This window comes from Aquarana catesbeiana, linkage group LG08 (genome assembly GCF_042186555.1).
Source record: "Aquarana catesbeiana isolate 2022-GZ linkage group LG08, ASM4218655v1, whole genome shotgun sequence".
NCBI lineage: Eukaryota > Metazoa > Chordata > Amphibia > Anura > Ranidae > Aquarana > Aquarana catesbeiana.
Genome location: NC_133331.1, coordinates 6776607 through 6797725, shown reverse-complemented (window position 1 = coordinate 6797725; position 21119 = coordinate 6776607). Strand labels below are relative to the sequence as shown.

Sequence of the window (21119 nt, the reverse complement as noted above, 5' to 3'; positions counted from 1 at the left end):
TCCCCAGGACTGTGCAGTCACTATATCTGATCTCCCCAGGACTCTGCACTCACTATATCTGGTCTCCCCAGGAGCCTGCACTCACTATATCTGGTCTCCCCAGGAGCCTGCACTCACTATATCTGGTCTCCCCAGGAGCCTGCACTCACTATATCTGGTCTCCCCAGGAGTATGCATTCACTATATCTGATCTCCCCAGGAGTCTGCAGTCACTATATCTGATCTCCCCAGGAGTCTGCAGTCACTATATCTGGTCTCCCCAGGACTCTGCATTCACTATATTTGATCTCTCACAGTACACAGAACATGGAAATGCAATTATTTTAGTAAATATAAACTGCTAAATACCTTTTCTCATCAGCAGTATATAGCAGTCGTGTGACTTCTATCAGTGTCTGGTTATAGCTTGTAGGAGGAGTTTTCATTCTCCTCTGACTGTCCTATCAGGCTGCAGGACCCCTGACCCTCTGATTGGCCCTGTGCTGATCATTTACCCCCCCCAAAAAAAAAACACTCTAGCAATACACACCCATATTGTACACACAGCCCCCCATATTGTACACACAGCCCCCCATATTGTACACACAGCACTCCATATTGTACACACAGCACCCCATCAGGGCCGGACTGGCCTACCGGGATACCGGGAAATCCCCCGGTGGGCCGGCTGTCTGGCTGCCCCTGGTGCCGCTGTGAGGGCTGCGGCGCCTGAACGAAATATGGCTGCGGGGCCGCCAGGCTGACATGCAACTGCGCATGCGCTATTCTCGGAAGTGTGTACGGGCTTTCCCGAGCTAGCCGTGCTCGGGAAAGTCCGTACACACTCGGCAATTCTCGGAAATGCGGGCGCATGCGCAGTGACACCATGGCGCCGAGCGGCGCCATTTTTAAAAGTACCCCAGTGAGTACTCGTCTGGTGGCCTCTTCCTCCTACCCCCCCCTGCAGCCTCTGACCTCCTGCCCCCCCTGCAGCCTCTGACCTCCTGCCCCCCCATGCAGCCTCTGACCTCCTGCCCCCACTGCAGCCTCTGACCTCCTGCCCCCACTGCAGCCTCTGACCTCCTGCCCAACCCTGCAGCCTCTGACCTCCTGCCCCCCCTACAGCCTCTGACCTCCTGCCCCCCCTACAGCCTCTGACCTCCTGCCCACCCCTGCAGCCTCTGACCTCCTGCCCCCCCTGCAGCCTCTGACCTCCTGCCCCCCCTGCAGCCTCTGACCTCCTGCCCACCCCTGCAGCCTCTGACCTCCTGCCCCCACTGCAGCCTCTGACCTCCTGCGCCCCCTGCAGCCTCTGACCTCCTGCCCAACCCTGCAGCCTCTGACCTCCTGCCCCCCCTACAGCCTCTGACCTCCTGCCCACCCCTGCAGCCTCTGACCTCCTGCCCAACCCTGCAGCCTCTGACCTCCTGCCCAACCCTGCAGCCTCTGACCTCCTGCCCAACCCTGCAGCCTCTGACCTCCTGCCCCCCCTACAGCCTCTGACCTCCTGCCCACCCCTGCAGCCTCTGACCTCCTGCCCCCACTGCAGCCTCTGACCTCCTGCCCCCCCTGCAGCCTCTGACCTCTTGCCCCCCCCTGCAGCCTCTGACCTCCTGCAGCCTCTGACCTCCTGCCCCCCCCTGCAGCCTCTGACCTCCTGCCCCCCCCTGCAGCCTCTGACCTCCTGCCCCCCCCTGCAGCCTCTGACCCCCTGCAGCCTCTGACCTCCTGTCCCCCCCTGCAGCCTCTGACCTCCTGTCATCCCCCCCCGCAGCCTCTGACCTCCTGCCCCCCCCCTGCAGCCTCTGACCTCCTGTCCCCCCCCCCGCAGCCTCTGACCTCCTGTCCCCCCCCCGCAGCCTCTGACCTCCTGTCCCCCCCCCGCAGCCTCTGACCTCCTGTCATCCCCCCCGCAGCCTCTGACCTCCTGTCACCCCCCTGCAGCCTCTGACCTCCTGCCCCCCCCTGCAGCCTCTGACCTCTCCTGTACCATCCACAGCCTCTGACCTCTCCTGTACCATCCACAGCCTCTGACCTCTCCTGTACCATTCGCAGCCTCTGACCATCTCTTGTCTTATATCACGTCTGGAGTGGAGTCAAGAGTGGGAGTGGCGCAGGGATGGGGGTCATGGGAGAAGTCAGACATGTGTTGACTGTGGAGAGGAAACTATGGGATAAAACCAGAGCCACCGAGCTGGAGCCGACTGACTGATCCCTGTAAGGTGCACCTGAGAGGAGGTCAGTGACAGTGGGCCAGCCTGAGAGGGGGGGGGTCAATACAATATTGTAAGGGGGCACTGATATAAAGGTTTACCCCTTATATCAGTAAACCCCCTTACTTTAGTGTTTTCTTTCTGCGGAAGGTACTCTCTGGTCACCAGAGTCCTCCCCACATTCCCAGAGTTCCCCTTTACATTTACAGGATTCCACCTTACAGTGCAAGGGGGAACTCTGATGTAAAGGGGAAAGCAATGGACTCTGATATAAGTGATATAAGTGGGGTCTCTGGTCACCAGTGCCCCCCTTTTATATCAGAGTTCCCGCTTAGATCATGATCTGCCATGTTCCCCTTTATATCAGAGTTCCCTTGCACTGTAAAGGGGAATCCTCCTGATATATGGGGGAACTTTGTGTTGGGTTATATTAATCTGACTTTCATGTAAGAGGAGAAATATGGTTTTTGACTTTTGTTTAACTTAACACATTGCTAATAGCAGTTTATAGCTTAAATATTGATATTTGCACTGAAAACTGCCATTTACGGCACCTTTTTTTTGCAGTGTCAATAAAAAATGTGCCAGTAAATGCCATGATTTTTGCCTTGAAAAAAATTGCTGCTATTTGTAAATTCCATGTCTATATATAATACACTCTTCAAATGTGCTTTAAAATGCATGGTTTTCCCTTTTGTGAACAAGAAAATAACGACATTATGCGGTTGGGCTGGTATAAAAATACTATGGGGCTGGTATGAATTTATTTCCAGGGCTGGTTTTTATTCCCAGTCCGGCCCTGCACCCCATATTGTACACACAGCACCCCATATTGTACACACAGCCCCCCATATTATACACACAGCACCCCATATTGTACACACAGCACCTCATATTGTACACACAGCACCCCATATTGTACACACAGCACCCCATATTGTACACACAGCACCCCATATTGTACACACAGCACCCCATATTGTACACACAGCACCCCATATTGTACACACAGCACCCCATATTGTACACACAGCACCCCATATTGTACACACAGCCCCCCATATTATACACACAGCCCCCCATATTGTACACACAGCACCCCATATTGTACACACAGCACCCCATATTGTACACACAGCACCCCATATTGTACACACAACACCCCATATTGTACACACAGCACCCCATATTGTACACACAGCACCCCATATTGTACACACAGCACCCCATATTGTACACACAGCACCCCATATTGTACACACAGCACCTCATATTGTACACACAGCACCCCATATTGTACACACAGCACCCCATATTGTACACACAGCACCCCATATTGTACACACAGCACCTCATATTGTACACACAGCCCCCCATATTGTACACACAGCACCCCATATTGTACACACAGCCCCCCATATTGTACACACAGCACCCCATATTGTACACACAGCACCCCATATTGTACACACAGCCCCCCATATTGTACACACAGCACCTCATATTGTACACACAGCCCCCCATATTGTACACACAGCACCCCATATTGTACACACAGCACCTCATATTATACACACAGCACCCCATATTGTACACACAGCACCTCATATTGTACACACAGCCCCCCATATTGTACACACAGCCCCCCATATTGTACACACAGCACCCCATATTGTACACACAGCACCTCATATTGTACACACAGCCCCCCATATTGTAGACACAGCACCTCATATTGTACACACAGCACCCCATATTGTACACACAACACCCCATATTGTACACACAGCCCCCCATATTGTAGACACAGCACCTCATATTGTACACACAGCACCCCATATTGTATACACAGCACCTCATATTGTACACACAGCACCCCATATTGTACACACAGCACCCCATATTGTACACACAGCACCCCATATTGTACACACAGCACCTCATATTATACACACAGCACCCCATATTGTACACACAGCACTCCATATTGTACACACAGCACCCCATATTGTACACACAGCCCCTCATATTGTACACACAGCACTCCATATTGTACACACAGCACCTCATATTATACACACAGCACCCCATATTGTACACACAGCACCTCATATTATACACACAGCACCCCATATTGTACACACAGCACTCCATATTGTACACACAGCACTCCATATTGTACACACAGCACCTCATATTGTACACACAGCACCCCATATTGTACACACAGCCCCCCATATTGTACACACAGCACCCCATATTGTACACACAACACCCCATATTGTACACACAACACCCCATATTGTACACACAGCACCCCATATTGTACACACAGCACCCCATATTGTACACACAGCACCCCATATTGTACACACAGCACCCCATATTGTACACACAGCCCCCCATATTGTACACACAGCACCCCATATTGTACACACAGCCCCCCATATTGTACACACAGCCCCCCATATTGTACACACAGCCCCCCATATTGTACACACAGCACCCCATATTGTACACACAGCCCCCCATATTGTACACACATCACCCCATATTGTACACACAGCACCCCATCAGGGCCGGACTGGCCTACCGGGATACCGGGAAATCCCCCGGTGGGCCGGCTGTCTGGCTGCCCCTGGTGCCGCTGTGAGGGCTGCGGCGCCTGAACGAAATATGGCTGCGGGGCCGCCAGGCTGACATGCAACTGCGCATGCGCTATTCTCGGAAGTGTGTACGGGCTTTCCCGAGCTAGCCGTGCTCGGGAAAGTCCGTACACACTCGGCAATTCTCAGAAATGCGGGCGCATGCGCAGTGACACGATGGCGCCGAGCGGCGCCATTTTTAAAAGTACCCCAGTGAGTACTCGTCTGGTGGCCTCTTCCTCCTACCCCCCCTGCAGCCTCTGACCTCCTGCTCCCCCTACAGCCTCTGACCTCCTGCCCCCCCTACAGCCTCTGACCTCCTGCCCACCCCTGCAGCCTCTGACCTCCTGCCCCCCCTGCAGCCTCTGACCTCCTGCCCACCCCTGCAGCCTCTGACCTCCTGCCCCCACTGCAGCCTCTGACCTCCTGCGCCCCCTGCAGCCTCTGACCTCCTGCCCAACCCTGCAGCCTCTGACCTCCTGCCCCCCCTACAGCCTCTGACCTCCTGCCCACCCCTGTAGCCTCTGACCTCCTGCCCAACCCTGCAGCCTCTGACCTCCTGCCCACCCCTGCAGCCTCTGACCTCCTGCCCACCCCTGCAGCCTCTGACCTCCTGCCCCCACTGCAGCCTCTGACCTCCTGCCCCCCCTGCAGCCTCTGACCTCCTGCCCCCCCTGCAGCCTCTGACCTCTTGCCCCCCCCTGCAGCCTCTGACCTCCTGCCCCCCCTGCAGCCTCTGACCTCCTGCCCCCCCCTGCAGCCTCTGACCTCCTGCCCCCCCCTGCAGCCTCTGACCCCCTGCAGCCTCTGACCTCCTGTCCCCCCCCTGCAGCCTCTGACCTCCTGTCATCCCCCCCCCGCAGCCTCTGACCTCCTGCCCCCCCCTGCAGCCTCTGACCTCCTGTCCCCCCCCCCCCGCAGCCTATGACCTCCTGTCCCCCCCCCGCAGCCTCTGACCTCCTGTCATCCCCCCTGCAGCCTCTGACCTCCTGTCATCCCCCCCGCAGCCTCTGACCTCCTGTCACCCCCCTGCAGCCTCTGACCTCCTGCCCCCCCCTGCAGCCTCTGACCTCCTGTCTGCCCCCCTCCCCTCCGCAGCCTCTGACCTCCTGTCTTCCCCTCCACAGCCTCTGACCTCCTGTCATCCCCCTGCAGCCTCTGACCTCCTGTCCCCCACGCAGCCTCTGGCCTCCTGTCCCCCACGCAGCCTCTGGCCTCCTGTCCCCCCCGCAGCCTCTGGCCTCCTGTCCGCCCCCCTCCCCTCCGCAGCCTCTGACCTCCTGTCCCCCCCTGCAGCCTCTGACCTCCTGTCCCCCCCCTGCAGCCTCTGACCTCCTGTCATCCCCCTGCAGCCTCTGACCTCCTGTCATCCCCCTGCAGCCTCTGACCTCCTGTCATCCCCCTGCAGCCTCTGACCTCCTGTCATCCCCCCACAGCCTCTGACCCCTCCTGTCATCCCCTCCGCAGCCTCTGACCCCTCCTGTCATCCCCTCCGCAGCCTCTGACCTCTCCTGTCGTCCCCTCTGCAGCCTCTGATCTCCTGTTGTCCCCCCCGCAGCCTCTGACCCCTCCTGTCATCCCCCCCGCAGCCTCTGACCCCTCCTGTCATCCCCTCCGCAGCCTCTGACCCCTCCTGTAATCCTCCCCGCAGCCTCTGACCCCTCCTGTCATCCCCTCCGCAGCCTCTGACCTCTCCTGTCGTCCCCTCCGCAGCCTCTGACCTCTCCTGTCGTCCCCTCCGCAGCCTCTGATCTCCTGTTGTCCCCCCCGCAGCCTCTGATCTCCTGTTTTCCCCTCCACAGCCTCTGACCTCCCCTGTACCATCCGCAGCCCCTGACCTCTCCTGTCCTCCCCCCCCGCAGCCTCTAACCCCTCCTGTCATCCCCTCCACAGCCTCTGACCTCCTCTGTACCATCCGCAGCCTCTGACCCCCCCTGTACCATCCGCAGCCTCTGACCCCCCCTGTACCATCCGCAGCCTCTGACCCCCCCTGTACCATCCGCAGCCTCTGACCCCCCCTGTACCATCCGCAGCCTCTGACCCCCCCTGTACCATCCGCAGCCTCTGACCCCCCCTGTACCATCCGCAGCCTCTGACCTCTCCTGTACCATCCACAGCCTCTGACCTCCCCTGTACCATCCACAGCCTCTGACCTCCCCTGTACCATCCACAGCCTCTGACCTCTCCTGTACCATCCACAGCCTCTGACCTCTCCTGTACCATCCACAGCCTCTGACCTCTCCTGTACCATCCGCAGCCTCTGACCTCTCCTGTACCATCCGCAGCCTCTGACCTCTCCTGTACCATCCACAGCCTCTGACCATCTCTTGTCTTATATCACGTCTGGAGTGGAGTCAAGAGTGGGAGTGGCGCAGGGATGGGGGTCATGGGAGAAGTCAGACATGTGTTGACTGTGGAGAGGAAACTATGGGATAAAACCAGAGCCACCGAGCTGGAGCCGACTGACTGATCCCTGTAAGGTGCACCTGAGAGGAGGTCAGTGACAGTGGGCCAGCCTGAGAGGGGGGGGGTCAATACAATATTGTAAGGGGGCACTGATATAAAGGTTTACCCCTTATATCAGTAAACCCCCTTACTTTAGTGTTTTCTTTCTGCGGAAGGTACTCTCTGGTCACCAGAGTCCTCCCCACATTCCCAGAGTTCCCCTTTACATTTACAGGATTCCACCTTACAGTGCAAGGGGGAACTCTGATGTAAAGGGGAAAGCAATGGACTCTGATATAAGTGATATAAGTGGGGTCTCTGGTCACCAGTGCCCCCCTTTTATATCAGAGTTCCCGCTTAGATCATGATCTGCCATGTTCCCCTTTATATCAGAGTTCCCTTGCACTGTAAAGGGGAATCCTCCTGATATATGGGGGAACTTTGTGTTGGGTTATATTAATCTGACTTTCATGTAAGAGGAGAAATATGGTTTTTGACTTTTGTTTAACTTAACACATTGCTAATAGCAGTTTATAGCTTAAATATTGATATTTGCACTGAAAACTGCCATTTACGGCACCTTTTTTTTGCAGTGTCAATAAAAAATGTGCCAGTAAATGCCATGATTTTTGCCTTGAAAAAAATTGCTGCTATTTGTAAATTCCATGTCTATATATAATACACTCTTCAAATGTGCTTTAAAATGCATGGTTTTCCCTTTTGTGAACAAGAAAATAACGACATTATGCGGTTGGGCTGGTATAAAAATACTATGGGGCTGGTATGAATTTATTTCCAGGGCTGGTTTTTATTCCCAGTCCGGCCCTGCACCCCATATTGTACACACAGCACCCCATATTGTACACACAGCCCCCCATATTATACACACAGCACCCCATATTGTACACACAGCCCCCCATATTGTACACACAGCACCCCATATTGTACACACAGCACCCCATATTGTACACACAGCACCTCATATTGTACACACAGCCCCCCATATTGTACACACAGCACCCCATATTGTACACACAGCCCCCCATATTGTACACACAGCACCCCATATTGTACACACAGCACCCCATATTGTACACACAGCCCCCCATATTGTACACACAGCACCTCATATTGTACACACAGCCCCCCATATTGTACACACAGCACCCCATATTGTACACACAGCTCCCCCATATTGTACACACAGCACCTCATATTATACACACAGCACTCCATATTGTACACACAGCCCCCCATATTGTACACACAGCCCCCCATATTGTACACACAGCACCCCATATTGTACACACAGCACCCCATATTGTACACACAGCCCCCCATATTGTACACACAGCACCTCATATTGTACACACAGCCCCCCATATTGTACACACAGCACCCCATATTGTACACACAGCTCCCCCATATTGTACACACAGCACCTCATATTATACACACAGCACTCCATATTGTACACACAGCACCCCATATTGTACACACAGCACCTCATATTATACACACAGCACTCCATATTGTACACACAGCCCCCCATATTGTACACACAGCACCCCATATTGTACACACAGCACCTCATATTGTACACACAGCCCCCCATATTGTACACACAGCACCCCATATTGTACACACAGCACCTCATATTATACACACAGCACCCCATATTGTACACACAGCACCTCATATTGTACACACAGCACCCCATATTGTACACACAGCACCTCATATTGTACACACAGCACCTCATATTGTACACACAGCACCTCATATTGTACACACAGCCCCCCATATTGTACACACAACACCTCATATTGTACACACAGCCCCCCATATTGTACACACAGCACCCCATATTGACAGAAAAACACAGAATTGTTGACATTTTTGCAGATTTATTAAAAAAGAAAAACTGAAATATCACATGGTCCTAAGTATTCAGACCCTTTGCTCAGTATTTAGTAGAAGCCCCTTTTGATGAGTCTTTTTGGGAAAGATACAACAAGTTTTTCACACCTGGATTTGGGGATCCTCTGCCATTCCTCCTTGCAGATCCTCTCCAGTTCTGTCAGGGGGGGGATGGTAAACGTTGGTGGGCGGCCATTTTTAGGTCTCTCCAGAGATGCTCAATTGGGTTTAAGTCAGGGCTCTGGCTGGGCCATTCAAGAACAGTCACGGAGTTGTTGTGAAGCCACTCCGTTATTTTAGCTCTGTGGTTAGGATCATTGTCTTGTTGGAAGGTAAACCTGCGGCCCAGTCTGAGGTCCTGAGCACTCTGGAGAAGGTTTTCGTCCAGGATATCCCTGTACTTGGCCGCATTCATCTTTCCCTTGATTGCAACCAGTTGTCCTGTCCCTGCAGATGAAAAACACCCCCACAGCATGATGCTGTCACCACCATGCTTCACTGTTGGGACTGTATTGGACAGGTGATGAGCAGTGCCTGATTTTCTCCACACATACCGCTTAGAATTAAGGCCAAAAAGTTCTATCCTGGTATATATATATATATATGTATTCAGACCCCCTTAAATTCAGACCCTTTGCTGTGACACTCATATATTTAACTCAGGTGCTGTCCATTTCCGTTTACCATCCAACCTGACAGAACTGGAGAGGATCTGCAAGGAGGAATGGCCGAGGATCCCCAAATCCAGGTGTGAAAAACTTGTTGCATCTTTCCCAAAAAGACTCATCAAAAGGGGCTTCTACTAAATACTGAGCAAAGGGTCTGAATACTTAGGACCATGTGATATTTCAGTTTTTCTTTTTTAATAAATCTGCAAAAATGTCAACAATTCTGTGTTTTTCTGTCAATATGAGGGGCTGTGTGTACAATATGGGGTGCTGTGTGTACAATATGGGGTGCTGTGTGTACAATATGGGGGGCTGTGTGTATAATATGGGGGGCTGTGTGTACAATATGGGGGGCTGTGTGTACAATATGGGGGGCTGTGTGTACAATATGGGGGGCTGTGTGTACAATATGGGGGGCTGTGTGTACAATATGGGGTGCTGTGTGTACAATATGGGGGGCTGTGTGTACAATATGGGGTGCTGTGTGTACAATATGGGGGGCTGTGTGTACAATATGGGGTGCTGTGTGTACAATATGGGGGGCTGTGTGTACAATATGGGGTGCTGTGTGTACAATATGGGGTGCTGTGTGTACAATATGGGGTGCTGTGTGTACAATATGGGGTGCTGTGTGTACAATATGAGGGGCTGTGTGTACAATATGGAGTGCTGTGTGTACAATATGAGGGGCTGTGTGTACAATATGGGGTGCTGTGTGTACAATATGGGGTGCTGTGTGTACAATATGGGAGGCTGTGTGTACAATATGGGGGGCTGTGTGTACAATATGGGGGGCTGTGTGTACAATATGGGGTGCTGTGTGTACAATATGGGAGGCTGTGTGTACAATATGGGGGGCTGTGTGTACAATATGGGGGGCTGTGTGTACAATATGGGGGGCTGTGTGTACAATATGGGGTGCTGTGTGTACAATATGGGGTGCTGTGTGTACAATATGGGGTGCTGTGTGTACAATATGGGGTGCTGTGTGTACAATATGGGGGGGCTGTGTGTACAATATGGGGGGTGCTGTGTGTACAATATGGGGGGCTGTGTGTACAATATGGGGGGTGCTGTGTGTACAATATGGGGTGCTGTGTGTACAATATGGGGGGTGCTGTGTGTACAATATGGGGTGCTGTGTGTACAATATGGGGTGCTGTGTGTACAATATGGGGGGCTGTGTGTACAATATGGGGGGCTGTGTGTACAATATGGGGTGCTGTGTGTACAATATGGGGTGCTGTGTGTACAATATGGGGTGATGTGTGTACAATATGGGGGGCTGTGTGTACAATATGGGATGTTGTGTGTACATTAATGAGGAAAAAAATGAACTTAAATGGTTTTAACAAATGGCTGCAATATAACAAAGAGTGAATACTGAATACTTTCCGTCCCCACTGTATATATATATATATATATATATATATATATATATATATATATATATATATATATTTATTTAGCAGAGACCCTAGAGAATAAAATGGCTGTCATTCAATATTTTATGGTCACACTGTATTTGCACAGTAAACGCAAATTTTTTGGAACAAAATACACTTTAACCACTTTAAGGAGCGGGCCTTCAATAGCAGAATACACAGTGCTATGCAGACAGCGTCTGTGTGCTGGAAGTGGGTGTCTCATTTGGATTCGGTGTCTCTGGGTGGGTTGCATTATCAATAAGGCTTCATTTAGACATGCAGCAAAAGTGCGCGGTCGAGCCACATATTTCCTTAAAGTTGTAAAATTGTGCTTAGGCATTAGGATTCGTTTTATCCTCGGGGTGCATGGGGTTAATGCAGGGATTACATTTTATACTTTTAAAACCACTTTAATACTACAAAATAAGCTTTACAGGAGTGCATACAATATTTAACAGATTCCTGCCCAGCCTATAGCAAAACGACGGGCCAGGCGGGACATTTTGTTGATCCGGGTGGACGTCACATGACGCGGGGCCGCACTGCAGCGTGATCCGTCACTGGCTGTGTCCATCGGACTGATCAGTGTACCAGCCCGCTGCTCTGTACCATGTGATCACTGTGGCCAATCAGCAGATCACAGGACAGTTGTAAACAATGGATGGCTTCCTTTCATGCCATCCATTGTATACAATTGTGTTGCTAGCTGTGATTGGTCACAGTGCTCACATGGTACAGACAGGGGACCAATCACAACAAAGCACACTGAAGGAATGCGTTTCATTCAATAAAAAACGATTGCTTATACCAGTGTTTCTCAGCTCCAGTCCTCAAGGCGCCCCCAACAGGTCATGTTTTCAGGATTTTCCTCTTATGAAACGGTTGTGGTAATTACTAAGGCAGTGAAACTGATCAAATCACCTGTGCAAAATAATGGGAAGCCTGAAAACATGACCTGTTGGGGCGCCTTGAGGACTGGAGTTGAGAAAACTGGCTTATACCAATGATATTTACTTATACCAATGAAATTCACTGGTATAAAACAAAAAATTTCAATGAATAAAAAAAAATAAAAAAATTCCTGATCACTTCCACAGAGTAGTACAATGTTACTATGGTAGCACTGTATTGCTCTAGTCAGTGTGTAAAAAAAAAAAAAAAAATCTAATAAAAAAAATTGTGTAAAAATAAAATTAATTAATTAATAAATAAACACACAAAAAAAAAAATACAGACTTGCTGATTTCCTACTTCTAATTCCTCAGCAGGTTAAGGATTGCTGTGTGGATGGGCCCCATCTGTATATACACAGACCAGCTTACTGAAACACAGGAGAATATTACAGAAGATCTAATCATGAAGGGAGACCATCGATAAGCACTTTGCTGCGGCTCCCGAGGGTCGTACATTTCCTGGAAACAATCGGTGAACACCACAAACCTTGTGAGTTCTCTTCTTCTTCCGCTTCCCCGTCCTCCATGATGAGCCGCCCGTCCGATGTGACTCTGAAGTCATGGCTCTGCTTTGTGGCTGTTGTACAAAAGATGAAAAGACAGATTTTCCACATTACTTCTAATAAAAACAATTATCTGTGCGGCTTCATACGGATCGCACTTCAATAAGTGGATAATCACTCTGTTTATGAAGTTACACAACGTTCTCGTTTTCAGCAAAGACGTCTCTACACGGCCAATTCTCTGCTGATCTCAGCTACACTATTATGAATCTCTCACACAAATATTATAATTATATATATATATATATATATATATATATATATATATATATATATATATATATATATATATATATATATATATATATATATATATATATATATATATATATATATATATATATATTTTTTAATGATTTTATTTTAGACATTTTTTGGGGTATTTTTATAACAGACAACAAAACCGTCCGCCATACTGGGCAGCAAAACCTTTATCAAGGTCAATATGTAACGAGCCGGGCCCTCTGATTCCTCCTTTATTGAATTGTATTGTACTTGTACTGTCTGCCCTAATGTTGTAAAGCGCTGCGTAAACTGTCGGCGCTATATAAATCCTGTATAATAATAATAATAATAATATGTATGGGAGGGGGGAGGGAATGCGGCACAAAATACCGGCAATAGCCACAGCGGCCAAATACATCACCTGTATACCAAAACAATAAGGATGTATAATAATATAAGAATTAGAGTTAGAATTAATTAATTATAAGAATAATATAAGATTCTCTCTCTCTCATATATACATATACACACACACACCGGTATATATATTTTAGAGCTGCACGATTAATCGTTGAGAATCGAAATCGCGATCTTTTTATCTTCCCGATCTTCAGCGAATAAGTAGAAACAAAAGTATCTTTTCGTTCTTTTATCAAAAGGAAAGAACTCCGGCGTGTAAATGAGGGAAGTTTAGCCACTTCAAAGACCAAACCCTTTCTGACATTTGTTGCTTACAAGTAAAAATCATTTTCTACTAGAAAATTACTTGGAGCACCCAAAACATGATTTTTTTTTTTTTGCAGAGACCCTAGAGAATAAAATGGTGGTTGTTGCAATATTTTATGTCACACCATATTTGCGCAGCGGTTTTTGGAACACAATTTTTTTTTTGAAAAATACACTTTAAATTAATTAAAAAAAAAAAACGAAACAGTAAAGTCAGCCCAATATTTTTTGTATAATGTGAAAGAAGATGTTACACCGCGAGAATCGTGATCTTTATTCTAAGCAAAAAAAATTGTGATTCTCATTTTAGCCAGAATCATGCAGCTCTAATATATATACCCATCTCTCTCTAGACCCATCTCTCTCTAGATCCCTCCATCTCTCCATCTAGATCCCTCCATCTCTCCATCCAGATCCCTCCATCCAGATTCCTCCATCTCTCCATCTAGATCCCTCCATCTCTCCATCTAGATCCCTCCATCTCTCCATCTAGATCCCTCCATCTCTCCATCTAGATCCCTCCATCTCTCCATCTAGATCCCTCCATCTCTCCATCTAGAGCTCTCCATCTAGAGCTCTCCATCTAGAGCCCTCCATCTAGAGCCCTCCATCTAGAGCTCTCCATCTAGAGCTCTCCAACTCTCCATCTAGAGCTCTCCAACTCTCCATCTAGAGCTCTCCAACTCTCCATCTAGAGCTCTCCAACTCTCCATCTAGATCCCTCCATTTCTCCATCTAGATCCCTCCATCTCTCCATCTAGAGCTCTCCATCTAGAGCTCTCCATCTAGAGCTCTCCATCTAGAGCCCTCCATCTAGAGCCCTCCATCTAGAGCCTTCCATCTAGAGCTCTCCAACTCTCCATCTAGAGCTCTCCAACTCTCCATCTAGAGCTCTCCAACTCTCCATCTAGATTCCTCCATCTCTCCATCTAGATTCCTCCATCTCTCCATCTAGATTCCTCCATCTCTCCATCTAGATTCCTCCATCTCTCCATCTAGATTCCTCCATCTCTCCATCTAGATTCCTCCATCTCTCCATCTAGATTCCTCCATCTCTCCATCTAGATTCCTCCATCTCTCCATCTAGATCCCTCCATCTCTCCATCTAGATCCCTCCATCTCTCCATCTAGATCCCTCCATCTCTCCATCTAGATCCCTCCATCTAGATCCCTTCATCTCTCCATCTAGATCCCTCCATCTCTCCATCTAGATCCCTCCATTTCTCCATCTAGATCCCTCCATCTCTCCATCTAGAGCTCTCCATCTCTCCATCTAGAGCTCTCCATCTAGATCCCTCCATCTCCCCATCTAGAGCTCTCCATCTAGATCCCTCTATCTAGAGCGCTCCATCTATCTAGATCTATCTCCGTTTACTCGGCAGCATCTGTAATAGGAAGTCCCGTCTCCTGGGCTGCCATTGGACGACTGTTCTGTCCATCACAGGTGGTGGGACTTTGTATTAAAAAGGCCACCAAATAAACAGGAGATTCTCCTGTATGTAAACTCGTCCCGCCCCCCCCTCCCCCCCTCCCTGTCCTCTCCGAGGCTGCAGATGGGCATAGATCAGGCTGCACTGATGCCAATGGTGAGGCTGCATTCCTGGCAATGGTGGGGCTGCAGATGGGCCCTGACCCTATTTTTGCGTCACAGTTCTTTATTTAAAAATTACATTTTTTTTCCCTGAAACTACCCTCTTAAAGTGAAAGTGCGTGTTCCACGCCAATAAATACGGTATATCCAAATAACACGCCCCGAGCTCATCCTTAGACTCTTCACCACACACAGCCACAAAATGCAAGAGAAATCTTGTTGGGCGGTGGATTCATTTGCATTTAATTTTAATGGTTCAAAGAATGTCAGGCAAAATGGTCGGCCCTGACGCACGTTTACTTCATCATATCTGGCCCTCTTTAAAAAAAAAAAAGTTTGGACACCCCTGATGTAATGCAACCGCCATGCTGTATATACACGGCTCTCCCCTGCAGCGTGTGTCCTGAGTGTCAACAGTTACATCCCCCTACCTCCTTCCAATTAAACACTGAACTGCAGCGATTATCCCGCCCCGTGGCGACATTATTCACAGCTCAAACGCACAAAGCACTGAACGACTCATTTTTAATCAATCTGATTGCGTTGTGTGTGTTTGTAAAATATAAAAATGCTTGACTTCAGCACACACAATAGTTGGGTTAGGAAGAGGTCGTTTCAGCGGCGCTTTACCACTAGCGGGCGCTTTTAACCCCCGCAATCGGCCGATGAAAGGGTTAAAAGCGCCCGTGTTGCGGCACTTCCAAATCGCTTTTCAGGCTGCCCATTCATTTCAATGGGCGGGGGGGGGGGGGGTAGTATTTCAGGAGTGGTGTATACAACGCTCCCAAACCGCCCCAAAGATGCAGCTTGCACGACTTTTCCCAACCTCCCGCAAGCGCACCGCCCCCAGTGCGAAAAAAGTCAATGAAATGAATGAGCGGCGGTTTTCAGACGCTATTTCTAGCGCTAAAACGCCTGAAAATCGCCTCATTGTAGAAGGGTTCTAATGACTTTGCTTACTATGTGTCGAGTGTTCAGCCTGAAAAAAATAAAAATGGCAGACTGACTCACCTAATACTCTCTGCGCGGCGTTGGCATCGAGGAAGTTCAGAGGTTCATCTCCCTCCCCTTCCTTCAGCCAGGCTCTGCTCATCTGCCGCGTCCGCTTCTTCTGCTGCTTCCTCTTCTTCTCATCCTCCTGTATGCGATTCTGCAGGTCTGGGGCGCAGCGCTGGTAACGCTCTGCCCTCTGTGATTGGATGCAGCGGGAGCCAATCAGCGGGTCGGACACGGAGACCCCCTGGACCCGCCAATCGCTCGGGAGACAGGCAGGACGACGATCCGTGACAAGGGAAGGCATGGATCTGGTCTTCCTGCTAAGCAGTAACACGAATCTCTCTGCTTTCCCACAGTGAACCCTCCCCCCCCCACACACACACACACACAGTTAGCAAGCACTCCCCTAGGAACACATCGCCCCTGGAGTTACCCCCTTCCTAGCCAGTGTCATTAGTACAGTGACAGTGCATATTTTTTAGCACCTATCACTGTATTAGTGTCACTGGTTCCCACAAAGTGTCAGTTCGTGTACGATATATATCCGCCACAATATCGCAGTCCCGCTATAAGTCACTGATCGCTGCCATTAAAACAAAAAAAAAAAAAAAAGAATATATCCCATAGTTTGTAGGCGCTATAACTTTCGCGCAAACCAATCAATATACACTTATTGGGATTTTTTTTTTACCAAAAATATGTAGCAGAATACAAATTGGCCTAAATTGATGAAGAAATTCGATTTTTTTACATTTATTTTTATTATTGGATGTGTTTTATAGCAAAAAAAATAATTATATATATATATATATATATATATATATATATATATATCCCCTCCCCCCCAAAATTGTCGCTCTTTTTTTGTTTAGAGAGCAAAAAATAAAAACCGCACCAAAAAGTTAGCTCTATTTGCAGAGGAAAAAAAGGACATCAATTTTATTTGGGTACAAATAATATTTAATTATATATATATCTATATCAGGCAATGCTGTACCCAAATAAAATAGAGAGAGAGAGAGACAGAGACATATATATATATAAAATTACTCGGGGCCCCCCCCCCTCCATGTCATTGGATTTGGTTGACAGCAGGGGGAGCCAATGGCTGCGCTGCTATCTATCCAATCAAGACCCGAGAACCCCGGGCAGAGAGACAGCGCGCCCCCGCCAGGTCAAGTTCCAGGGCCCAGGTAAGTAAAACGGGGGGGGGGCTGGGGGCCGGTCACTGCCAGGTGTTTTTTCACCTTAATGCATAGGATGGATAAAAGGTGGAAAAAACCACGAAGGTTTAAAACCCCTATAATGGAAGATCGGGAGAATCTGAAATAATATCGCACTTAATCCGCAACGTACTTTCCAAGAAAGATTCTAAGCCGCGTCCCTTCTATCCAATCAAAGCCTTTATAAGACAAGTGATGACAATTAAAAGTCCTTCTTATATGGAAGAATAATGTTCTGATGGAGATCACACTGAGGAGAAGTATCATCGCTGGAACCTCTGAAAACCCCAAATCCCCCCCGAGGATGAGACCCCAACACTGCAAGACAAAGACTGTCTGTAAAATGAAAATGTCTCCCTATTAAAAGGTTTTGTAATAAATATATATAACCTTTAATGGATTTTTTTTTTTTTTTTTGTGATCATCAGGAGCTGCATCAAGAAAGCCTTTAATGAAGGTTCACATACTATATCTGTTAGGGTGAGATAGCCTGTCACTGATCAGCTCTGCAGCCGATCTGGTCATTGTAGTTCCACAGATCGGAGACAAGGCCGTTCTGTCACTTGTAGTTCTACAAAACACATGGTCTGGTCTTACCTCCTTGCTGTATACAGGGCTGGAAGGTAAAAGCATCTCCACATCTCACCTGCTGATTAATATAAAGCTCGCTTCATGGCAAATCCCAGTCCAGCCTCCAAATATACCTCTTTACTTAAAGTGTTAATAAACCCACAACAGTACAATCAGTCTGTATATGTGGTAAAGCACGCTTGTTATACTCACTGTGTAACCTAAGGGGTTATTCCTCCGCATTATGTAAAAAGGCTGTTTGATCCTGTCTTCTCTGGTCCTCCTCTCCTTCCACTGTCCCCAATCCATCTGCTGATAGCACAGAGCCTTGGGGGGCACTCTGCACATGCTCAGTTTGATGAGAAAAGGTATTTAACAGTTTATATTTACTAAAATAATTGCATTTCCATGTTCTGTGTACTGTGGGAGATCAGATAAAGTGAATGCAGAGTCCTGGGGAGACCAGATATAGTGAATGCAGGCTCCTGGGGAGATCAGATATAGTGACTGCAGGGTCCTGGGGACACCAATTATAGTGAATGCAGAGTCCTGGGGAGATCAGATATAGTGAATGCAGGGTCCTGGGGAGATCAGATATAGTGAATGCAGAGTCCTGGGTTTGGTAAAACTTTAAACTGCACTCGGACTGCAATGCAGTGCTTGATGAACAGGTCGTGTTCCTGGTCCGGTGTTTGAGTGACCCCATATTTCATTCTGGTTCTTTCCCTGGTCACCTGCCATCTGACACAGGTATGTACAAGGGGCACAACCTGCAGCAAAGCCCATGAACCCTTGTAAATCTGGTGAATACCAGGCGCTCCTTAGAGTCTGCGCCTCGGCCCGTTTTAGATCTCACACCTCCACCAACCACACAGACAGCCCAGAGGGTCCACAATCCCACTAGTAACACGTTAAAAAGCAATGTGTTCCTACACCATATAAATTGAGACCAGAACCATTTCCCCAATAAAAATGTGAAAAATCAAATTTATCCATAAATTTAGGCCAAAATGTATTCTGCTTCATGTCTTTTGTAAAAAAATAAATAAAAAAATTTTTTTTTTTAAATCCCAGAAAGTGTATATTGATTGGTTTGTGTGAATGTTATAGAGTCTACAAACTATGGGATATGTACAGGAATTTTAACCATCTCACCCCCTTTCCTGACCAAGCTATTTTTTTGCGATTCGGCACTGCGTCGCTTTAACTGAAAATTGCGCGGTCGTGAGACGTTGTACCCAATACAAAATTAACGTCTTTTTTTCCCCCCACAAATAGAGCTTTCTTTTAGTGGTATTTGACCAACTCTGCAGATTTTTTTTTTTATACCGCAAAAAATAACATTTAAAAAAAAAAAAAAAGGGGAGCGACAATTTTGAAAAAAAAAAAAAAGCAATTTTTTACTTTTTTGCTATAATAAATATCCCCCAAAAATATATATGAAAAATAAATAAAATAATTAAAATTTCTTCCACAGTTTGGGCCAATATGTATTCTTCTACATATTTTTGGTAAAAAAAAAAAAAAAAAAAAAAAAAAATAATATATATATATATATATATATATATATATATATATATATATATATATATATATATAATAATAAAAAAATAATTAAGTAAGCGTACATTAATTGGTTTGCGCAAAAGTTATCGCATCTATGAAATAGGGGATATTCATCTTTTTAATTAGTAATGGCGGCGATCTGCAAGTTTTATCACAACTGCGTTATTGCGGTGGACAGATCAGACACTTTTGACACTATTTTGGGACCATTGACATTTATACAGAGATTAGTGCTATAAAAATGCACTGATTCCTGTGTAAATGACACTGGCAGGGAAGGGGTTAAACACTAGGGGGGCGATCAAGGGGGTTAAATGTGTTCCCTCAGCGTGTTCTAACTGTAGGGGGGGGTGGGCTCACTAGAACGTGACAGATCACTGGGAGCAGTAGATCTCTGTCATGTTGCTAGGCAGAACAGGGAAAGGCCTTGTTTAACATAGGCATCTCCCCGTTCTCTGCCCCTCCATGCCACGATCGCAGGCCACCGGTGGACATAGAGTCCGTGGGCGCACTCCCGCTAGCCACGGATGAAGCAGCGATGTACGGGTACGTCGTTTTGTGCACCCGTGCCACTTTGCCGACGCATTTCTGCGTGAGCCAGATGGCAAGTGGTTAATGTATTTTTTTTTATGCTAGTAATGGTGGTGATCAGTGACTTATAATGAGCGCGGCGGCCAATTTGACACCAACGCTGGGGGGGGGATTGATTAACTGACATCACCAGTGACACTAATACAGCGATCAGTGCTAATAATATACACTGTCACTGTACTAATGACACTGGCTGGGAAGGGGTTAACATCTAGGGGGTGAATCAAAGGGTTGTGTGCCTTAAAGGGGTTGTAAACCTTTGTGTTTTTTCACCCTAATCCATCCTATGCATTAAGGTGAAAAAATGGGGGGGGTGGGGGGATGGGGGGGTGGGCACGCATGCGTGATCCCAAAACCTGGAAACAGGCAGCGACATACCGGTACACCGATTTGCCCGTACGGCCCACCCACCTGGAGTACACGGCAGGGGGGGGTCCGAAAGTAGATAATATAAATGACCGACTGAAGCCACCTACACATTTCTGATGTTAGTCTGACACTGACAAAGCAAGAGAATGTCAAATAGATACAAAGTATATCTAGATAGATGTGGGATGATCGGAGAGCCGCCAACACCAACCACATTCCCACAATCTTCACTGAACTGTCAGCTCTTCTGCACCATTGTCACTTGGAGTTGGGCTTCATGAAGGGAGACTCCGCCCACTTCATATAGAAGCATGCAATGGGCGGGGCCTTCTGTATCCCGCGGTGTGCTTAAGACAGCCGATCGGTGAGGGTGGTTAACAGCAGTCCGCTGTATTTATGGGAGCTGTGCCGATGGATGAGACACCATAGAGAGGAGCAGCCTGGACAGA

At 48.1% G+C, this 21119-nt stretch overlaps 1 protein-coding gene across 7 annotated transcripts in view; it reads right to left on the bottom strand.

Moving 5' to 3' along the window:
• Positions 1-21119, bottom strand: part of LOC141105568 (RRP12-like protein) — a 305552-nt gene that overhangs the window by 255027 nt on the left and 29406 nt on the right. For 2 of the 7 annotated variants that reach the window (XR_012235606.1, XM_073595468.1), the window contains exons 1-2: positions 16367-16712; positions 12738-12827 (exon numbers count right to left, since the gene is read on the bottom strand). The exons of 2 other annotated variants lie outside the window; for them this stretch is intronic. Coding sequence is in view for 4 of the 5 variants with exons in the window: in XM_073595468.1 (XP_073451569.1) it covers positions 12738-12827; positions 16367-16655 (379 nt within the window). In the remaining variant the exon portion in view is untranslated. Of the gene's footprint in view, positions 1-12737; positions 12828-16366; positions 16713-21119 lie in introns of those variants that run through there. 3 more of the 7 variants (XM_073595467.1, XM_073595459.1, XM_073595458.1) reach the window with 3 other exon arrangements.